Source organism: Capsicum annuum, chromosome 3, assembly GCF_002878395.1.
Source record: "Capsicum annuum cultivar UCD-10X-F1 chromosome 3, UCD10Xv1.1, whole genome shotgun sequence".
NCBI classification, from domain to species: domain Eukaryota; kingdom Viridiplantae; phylum Streptophyta; class Magnoliopsida; order Solanales; family Solanaceae; genus Capsicum; species Capsicum annuum.
Window position 1 is genome coordinate 256218867 of NC_061113.1, and position 9377 is coordinate 256228243.

The following is a 9377-nucleotide window of genomic DNA, read 5'->3' on the forward strand; positions in this document are numbered from 1 at the left end:
AATATGGATTGTATCACAACAGCAACAACAACCAAAAAGGAGGAAAGATTCATTCTTCTTGAGCTAATGAGGCTACAAAATTCGTAGTTTTGGTTTTTACTGTATGTATTGCGGGGTAGACCCACAGTTTTACAACAGATGTATGTATTGCGGGGTAGACCCACTGTTTTACAACAGATGAATAACCAAATTCAACAACACTGCAGGCCTTTACATCAGAGAAAAGTTGAAATCAACAACAAATCTATATGAAAGAGGAGAAATGGGTAGAGGATCCACAAGTACTGGAAATGTGGATCGAAAAAATATTGAAATCAAATGAGCTTTACAGAACAACCAATGATAAAACACACACAAAATGGAACTAATTACAGGTTGGCCAAAAATTATAGCAGCTGGTAGCCTTCTCCATTCATGTAAAAGGAAACTAATTACATGTTCCGCCAAATATTATTGTAGTCGGCAACCTTGTTCTTCTTGTTTCATGTATAGAAGTCCTCGCCTTATCCTCTGCAGAACAAATTAAGCAAATGCACAATCAACAGATAAACAACAAATCAAGAAAGAAACAGAGAAGGAGGAGAACTCCGATTGTAATAGTTCCTCGAGTTGCTTTAGGAATGTTGGTGCATAGGAAAATGATTCTTAAAACAGATGAGAATAATCCAGGATTACAATTTGATGGGTTCAACTTATAATGTTCTTAAGCATCAAACTCATTGTGCTTTTAATTTTCACATAAAGATCTGTACTCTGCTTCTAAAATACAGAGCTCGGACGAACTCAGTGCTGAAGCACTAGATCCGCCCCGTATTTTGACTATATCTACATGTATGTCTCTAATCCTTCTTGTCCTATGTAGAATAACGCAATTTGCTTGAGTGCCTCAACTGGCCTTTAGCTTAGTTCTCATGACATGCTACAACCAACATCCGTAGTGTAGCAATACCTTGTTCTCGAAGAAAGGAGCTGAAGAAAAAATAGTTTAATGAAGTGTTGAAGAACACGTACCTCATGTGTATCTATTATCTGAAGCAGGTCTAATTTCTCTGTTGGTCTACGATTGGTCAGAGTGCTGAGCTGCATTTATTGAGGCACCAAAATAAATAAAAACCTAATTCATGTCTACTACTTGTGTTTTTAACTAGAACATGGATTCAAGTGTGTACCCAAAAACTTAAGCGCTCAGGATCCTGTGGTGATGGCATCAATCCTTCAGCTCTAAAAAGTTCTGCACGTCTACGATCTGTAGGCAAATTCTAGGTTATGATGTTTGTACTGAAAGGATACTAAACAAAAAGAATGATTAGGATGTACTACAATACACAAAGCAGAAACATTAAGCTCAGCCCTCTGCCGCCACAAATATAGATTAATAGGGACGACATTTTTTCCGGGTCAATCACTGGTTGGAATATCAAAGCTATCTTTTGATTCAGAAGAACTCATAGACAAGACGCCAATAAGGTGCAGCTTTTATGGAAGTGTCGTGGAAAGTACGTCAAGCATGCCAACAGTTTAACACCTATATATGCAAGTGGTACATCTACTTTCAAAACCTGTCTATGGAAGTGTTGTATGTATTGAAGGAGGATCAAAAAGGCATCAAATCTTAATCCTACAAATGGACCTACTACAATCATTTGCCCAAAAAAATGAAAAGACAAGGAAAAACCTTAATAATGACTTTACCTGCTGCTACTTCTTGTGCGTTCCTTAACCATTGTTGAGCAAATGCTGCTGCCTTATTTGCCGTGTCCAGTAACTATCAGCAATTGAAAAATTACATTTCAACATATATAAAGCTAATTCTTGAGTGAACAAGATAGAGTTCGAAAGTACTAAGCGCTTGACAATGAATTAATTCCTAAAAAGCAAGGCACACAATTGTCCATAAAGTATACAAGTATGACATACATGCAAATGCGCACAGTATATATCAGTAAGAGAGGAAAACGAGTTATCTCTATCATAATTCAAATTTAGAAGGCATGAATTACATGGTCAGTAAGAGAAAATGGAAAAAGTGCTCATATGAAGTATAAGGCAGTCACAGTAATAGTTGGATTTCAGAGGAATCTCAGAAAAACAATTTGCCCGAAAAATCCTCAAACAAAGCCACAAGAATCTTTCTTTTAGCAGCTAAATAAGAAACGATTAATACAGCAAAAAAAATAAAGATCATACACAAAAAGGATCAACAATCTCTCTCAAGGGAATTGCAGTACAACTTACTTCATGCCTCTCTCTTGTTCCTTCGGCTGGGCATATATCATGTATCCATTCAACCTCAGCAACACGATATCTTCATAATAATGGCCAAGAGAAAAAAATTAGAAAGCAAGCTTAAGGAAGCATAAACTAGAAAAATACTAGAAGAATTATGTCATATGTACTGTTTAATATTTTAGGATAGCATACTGGATTCAACCTCCTGACTCAATGCAAAGCAACAAACAGATCAACCCAGAGATTTCTAACATCCCCTCACTTTGTGGAATTTCAAATCTTTGGTCTCTTCTATAAGAAAGTTAATTGAGAATTTACTTTTAAGAAATAATTTAAAAAGGATAATCATTTTCCTCAGTCTGTTTGTATGAAAGGAAAAGGAAAGTTCAGAACAAGAAGAAACCAAGTCCTTCAAGTTTCCTACACTTATGTGAGGACTTACATGGAGAAACTTTTTTCTTGTGAGCTTTTTGAATTGCTTTTCCGACAAATCTCTAGCTTACATAACAAACAGAAAGGGTTAAAAGTTACCTTTCTGCATTTCATTTTCCTTTGGCAACCATAAAGTACCTGAACCTACCTTTCTCTACCCTTCTTACTACTGAAAACTTTAATTACCTATTTCCATCTCTACCAATAAAGAGCAAGTAATTGAACTAGAACTAACCCGTCTTGATCCCAATGGCGTATGATACGGCATCTACGTCGACTTTCAATCTGCATAAATTTGGAACAAATCAGATACAAGCTCAAAAAACTTCAAAGATTTTTTATGAGGAAAGAAAGCTTTGGCAGAAGCTCGTCTTTCTTATGGTGGGACATCTACACATGACCTCTGGTGGAAAAAATAGCCTTTTGAATTCATCAATTAAAGAGAAACAACCAAAACGTAAGTTACTCGGACTCTCCAAAAATGTTGCCGCACCCATGTCGGATCCTTAAAAAGTACACTATTTTTGGAGGATCCTACGCGTACTTGTCGACATTTTTGAAGAGTCCAAGCAACATAGTCCAAAACCATGGTTCATCTGGAAAAGAAATTAAATTCTAAATTTCAGATGGGAGAAAAGGTCAAGTGTTCAAGAAGAACATTTTCACTAGCTTAGGGGCAAAAGTAGCTACCACGTTCATTTGAACAAACCGTCAGGTGCACCAAGGATATTTTACATGGATACAATATTATACAATAGTGAGTGGTGAATAATGATTTAAAACTTAAAAAGTCCTCCTATAGCAGTTTGCACCCTCGTGTTAATGAACTTGTTAGTAAATAAGTGTCATGCTAATGGAAAGGCCCATGATACAAAAAGAAACGTATCTAATGGGACAAAAAGCTGATACTCACCTCCAGAAAGAAACGCCCATCTGGAAGTGGCTCACACCTACACGAAGTGATGCAGGTTATCAATTACTACAAACAAGAATAAGACAATAGATTTTTTAGAAGAATTAAACATAAAAGATATCCCCAAAATCTGAACAGGTCGCAGATCACATACTCTACAATCTCCACTTCACAAGCATAATCTGCTACTGAACCCGTAGTAGGATCATGAACAGCCTGCTTGATTAATTGTGAAGCCTCAGTCAAAAGTGAAAACAGAAAAACCAATTACAACAGCTGATGGAAAATTAAGGAAAACTACCATTCCCATTCGACGATTTCCTTCCATTATCCTCCTAACCTGTTTTAACAACAAAATTTTGTAAACTTTTGCAATACAGTATGCATGTGAGATCTATTAATTTCCATCTCAACTACTCATGATTGAAAGGCTTGTTTGCTTTTTAGGGAAAGCAAAAGAAAATAAAACTAAAAGAACGAGAGAGAAAAAAAAGTGATAGTATTATTAGTGCTTTTCATTTATTTTGTTCGAGTGGACAGTCTGAAAGAAAAATATACTCCCACGCTCCTATTCTATGCCCAGGGGAAAGAACTGCAAAAAGATCTCTATCTTATGTTGTTCCCTTATCTTCATACAATCAAATAAGAAGATTCTCAAAACTTTATTCCCTCTCTTTTGCTCCTAAATAGTAGAGGCCTGCTCACAAGTTACTCTGATGGACTTCTTGTTTTAACAAGATAGTACATTGACACGGGCATGTATAACTTCATAATACACTTAGATTACTTGCAGGAACCATATCCTAAAGATGCTCTAGATGTCTTTTCAGAACTGCACAAATTTGCAAAAGAGAATCCCAATTGCCAGATCTGCTCCTCCTTAATCAGGTAGACATTATTATATCATATATTTGAAAAGTTTAGACAAAAAAATAAACAATACCTAAAAAGAATAATCATTCAAAGTTCAAAAGACAATCCCCGTTGTAAAGTGTGACATTTAGAGAATCCCAAGTTTTAGAAGATGTCTAACAAATTAATTGAGTAGAGAAATGATACAGGTCCAAATGTGCGCAGGCTGGACATATAAGAATAATAAAGTAGATTCCAGTTTTACTTTGGCCCCGAAGCACAGTTGTTGTCACTGTTTTTTTCCTTGAGAATTAACTAAAATAGGATAATCATACCTCTTCTTTTTAATAATCGTGCTTCTTTAATAATACAACAATACTTCTAGTATTGGTGATAAGCTTCAATCATCCAAACATTTTTACCTCATCTTTTTGGCAAGTCAAAATAGCACTAAAGTTGTATTCATACCTTTCTTCTTAATCTATATATCTGGTCAACTAAAACATAATGATTGGGGCCATAGGCAATAAAATACTAAATAAATCATTATCCTCAAGATATAGAAAGTAAACAATGATGATTCATCTAGGTCTCACATGAAAAAGAAAAAAATGCACTCTACACTAATAGTCAGGAAAATAATAGTCAAGTAGCACTCACCATTAGTCTGTAACGAGGTTCAAAAATGTTAAGTGCAAGCTTCTCGCATGGTAGAATAACTTCCATGACAAAAAGAGGCAGCAAATCAACACCAAGGTTTATCAAACTGTCATTCTCAGCCTTTCTTTCAGCATATTCCTCAGGAAAAGTTTTTTGTATAATGTTATTCAATGTTACACTGAAAAAGTGGATATAAGAATGAGGATTATTAGCCAGATAAGATGAAATATAGATGAAGAAATCGCAGCCACATGAGACAAATGAGTTCAGTTAACTCAGTAATATTAGTGAAGAGTCATCAAGCAACGTAAAGGTACAGACACAATTTATTTTATTTTTTATGATAACCGTGGTGTCCGGGCAAATATTCTTTTTATTCTTTTTGCAGGAAGACTTTATTCTTTCAAATCAGTAACTTTCCTTTTGCAGGAAGACTTGTGGTCCAGAAAATCAATCTCTCTTTACAGCATTACTACTTTATCTTCCTATGAAGCAATAAAGGATGTGACTCAATCTCAGGAGGGGTCATTAACTATCCTAAAAATGAAAAAAGAAAAATAGAGAAGCTGCAGTCTCAGCAGTAAAGTGCAAAACAACTATAATGGGAGGATGTACCATAAGCAACTAACCTGATTGCACATGTTCTGGGACTAATGAAAAGAACTGTTCGGCACAAGGGACATCTGTTATCTACAAAATTTTAGTCCAAAGGGTGAGGAACAAGAGTAAGAAGAAGAGAAGATGATGATTGTAATTCAACATGTAAAAGAAGTCGGGTTTAGATTGGGCATAAAAAATCTAAAACTTACATCGGTCCATTGACTGGAAGAGGCATGCACGGCAATAAGAATGTCCACAGGGAGTTGTTATGGGTTCATACAATAGCTTTAAGCACAGAGTGCAGTCAAAATCATCACTACGCTGTGGTCTCCCATGGCTTCTCCTTCCAAGTGTAGCTGTGATTGATTTCTCCAAATTTAGAAGGGGATTGCTACATTGCATAAGAAAGGATTAACAACTCGCCACATAATCAAAGTTTACCATAATGCTTCTGGAAAAATACACATAATGCTTCTTTTGAACAGATACTGACATGAGAAAGCATACTATAGTTATGTTTATCATCATAATTTTCTTTACCTTACAGGATTCATTTGAAGTCCTGAACGAATTACCTCTTGGGCAAGCTCATATTTTTCCAACTGCCAATTCAAGAAATATGAGATGAGTGTCCAAAAAGATTATCAGCCAACCAAATATTTAACAAGAGATGAAAGTATTGCAATCTCCTTCACTACATTCGTAAAATTTAAAAACTAACAACAAGCAGAATAAATAAAGAAACGAACATTTGAAGAGATAACATAAGACCGTTGAGAGAATTAGACAGTTGAAGTATCTGCTACTCTCATTACAGAACAACGAATAGTAGGTGGTCCCAACACACTAGAACAAATCCAATTGAGTTATTTCCCCCCACCTTAAAGTTTAAAGAGTTTAGGAAACAATAAAAAAGGAGTTATAAAACAAGGCTTATGTTCCAAAGTCCACATATGTCAAAACCATGTGCTTTTAAGTTAATGATGCACAACATAAATGTCCTTACCAAAATGAGTGAGTTTGCCTTCAGGATGTATGAGGTAACTGAATTATTCTGCAGATGCATCACCTTCTCAGCATCCTTTAATGCAAGCTGATAATGATGTAAAACAATTAAAATTTGCTACAAAACCCTCTAATGAGAAGGTTGAATCATTGAATGATAGTAAAAAGTAGACAAACCCCAGCGTATGTTGTTGGATCCAACCCACTCAAAGGCCTGTATTCCGAATCTAATGCAGATCTACTTTTCAGAAATTGGCTGTACCTGGAAGTTCAGTCATCAAAAACTAAGTTAAGCAATTTGTGAAATGATTAGCAGTGAAATCAAAAACTCAAAGTAAAGATGGCAAGGTTGACAGAGATGAATCAAAATGGCAGTAAAACATTCAATTATGCATCAGAAATACAAGGCAGACAATAAAATTTACCTGAGGTATGAAGCACATCTGTTGCTAAGAATAATAAGATCATTCGGCTTAATACTGCTAGCCCTTGTGTAACTATTGATAGCCTGACCATGGAAACAGACATAGAGAAAACAATAAGATAAATGCAAGCATATAAGATCCTTTATGATGATGACATAATACAGTAGAAGTTATAATTATCCTTGCAGAAAGAGCACGTTTTCGAGTTAACTACACACTAAAGCTCCCGGTATGGGTGGGATTTTGGAAGGGCCGAACCTCAAAGGGTTTATTGTACTCAAACTCACCTTCCATTTCTGTAAGAGGCTGCTTCCACGGCTTGAACCCGTGACAAGAATTGATCACTAGCCTAGGCAAGGGCAGCCTGGTGTACTAAAGCTACCGCTATGTGCGGTGTCCGAGGAAGGGCCCCACCACAAGGGTGTATTGTATGGCTTACTTTGCATTTCTGCCAGAGGCTGTTTCCAAGGCTTGAACCCGTGACCTCCTGGTCACATGACAGCAACTTTATCAGTTACTCCAAGGCTTCCCTTGTGCCTAGGCACTCTTATGCTGTCCAAAAAACCTCAAGAACATCACCCAAATCAGAGCACCCAACCACCTTCAATTACTATGTCATGTAACTATAGCACATGCTCCTTAGATTCCTAAGTATTGTGGGTTTCAGATATATGTGATCAATTTACCAATTGCAGCGTTTGACACAGGATCAAATTAATAGATCCCTCCACTCCAGAATAACTGGGGAAACGCAGACCCAATATAAACCACTCTCTGTTATTTTTCCATTATACAGAAACGGAAATCTTTCTCAAAACCGATTAAATCAAACAACAGTTAAATTGCAAGACGCTTCCTTTTTATCTTCAGTTCTCAATTCTAGTATAATCACTAATCACCAGTAGCCAAAGAACAGTATTAATTAAAGGCAAGTATTGATTAATTTATGGAAAAAAAAATAAAAAATTGGGTTTACCTCATCCCATCTATTCTCACGATAAGCTTTGTTACCCATCTGGACAATCTGATAGAGATGATTGTATCTGTCCCGGGATATAGATGGCTCCTCCTCTCCTGGATTCGCCTGCATTTCGTCACAAAACAACTATCATCAAACTCCACTAAAGAAGAAGAACCAAAAAAAAAAAAAAATCACCAATAATTTAAATTCAGTTAGAGAGACATAGAAAGAAAAACAAACCCATGGATAATCTTGAACATCATCAATGCCTTCCAAATTAAACCCAGATGATGAAGAAGAAGAAACAGCAGCCTCGCCAGACATTGAATAGTAGTAGTAATCAAGAAGCGAAGAGAGGTTTATTAAAAGCAAAGAAGAAGAAGAGTAGTAGTAGATAGTAGTATCGTGTTCTGACAAGAATCCTTCATTACATACATGGACTCTATTTGTTTACGTGGTCCTTCTCTCTCTCTACAAATACACAGAGAGTTGAAAATTTTCCCAGTCCTACTTTGGAGTTATTACTAGACCTTTCGTTCTCAGGAATAAAAGGCAAATGTATTTTCACTTGGGGAAATAAAAGGACCAACTCATTAAAAGTCTTCCTACATATTTATACCCCACAGACAATAAAATTACATTAGTTGGAACTTCTCGCTACCTCTATTTACATTAAAGCATCCAAAAAGGTGAAAGGTGGTTATTGCTACCTCACGCCAGTTTTTACATGTCTTATTTTATTCGGGCAGACGCTAAGTTAGTAATACTTTCGATTACTACACTTTTGCTATCTACTTCCTCAGTCTCATTTTATCCGCTATTAAAAAATAATTATTAGTAATATAATTTTATTATTTTATTTCTCTTAATGATAATTCTTTTAAATAATATTTTTCAAGAATGGACTAATCAATTATACTAAGGGTATAATGAGGAAATTTTTTTTATCTTGTCTTGATATGTAAAAAAAAACAAGTAAAATAAAATATCAAATTAGAAAATTTGAGACGGATAAAATAAGACGGAAGGAGTACTGTATTCAGACTGTTTCGCTTTGTTGTACAACGCTCGTATTGCTTTTTCAAAATCTCGTTTTACAGTTTAGACAACTTCCATTTCCCACTATGAGAATCACCCTCTTCGCTTAATTAGTCCCAAAAAACAAAAAGGAACTTCCTTTTACGTTATAATTTTATATTTTGTTAACTTTTTATATTTTATAAATATAGATAATAATAATAATAATAATAATGGGATTTGGTTTATTAAATTTCTCACGTAGTATGCAGGTAGTGACAAA

The 9377-nt window shown here is 35.4% G+C and overlaps 1 protein-coding gene across 2 annotated transcripts; it reads right to left on the bottom strand.

The window, feature by feature from the left end:
- Positions 1 to 38: 38 nt before the first annotated feature.
- Positions 39 to 8659, bottom strand: LOC107862270 (LON peptidase N-terminal domain and RING finger protein 1). 2 transcript variants are annotated; one of them, XM_016707786.2, is made up of 18 exons: positions 8318 to 8659; positions 8093 to 8200; positions 7117 to 7199; positions 6869 to 6953; positions 6693 to 6779; positions 6227 to 6288; positions 5896 to 6077; positions 5716 to 5776; positions 5087 to 5264; positions 3876 to 3914; positions 3729 to 3790; positions 3575 to 3611; positions 2897 to 2946; positions 2236 to 2305; positions 1693 to 1765; positions 1170 to 1246; positions 1012 to 1080; positions 39 to 510 (listed from the first exon to the last, which is right to left on the bottom strand). In XM_016707786.2, exons 1-18 carry the CDS (start codon positions 8399 to 8401, stop codon positions 451 to 453), a joined length of 1467 nt encoding a protein of 488 aa, XP_016563272.1. In that variant the 5' UTR covers positions 8402 to 8659; the 3' UTR covers positions 39 to 450. The 2 variants fall into 2 exon arrangements, with proteins under 2 accessions (XP_016563272.1, XP_047265817.1); XM_047409861.1 differs by having other exon boundaries at positions 3729 to 3793; positions 8318 to 8648.
- Positions 8660 to 9377: the final 718 nt, after the last annotated feature.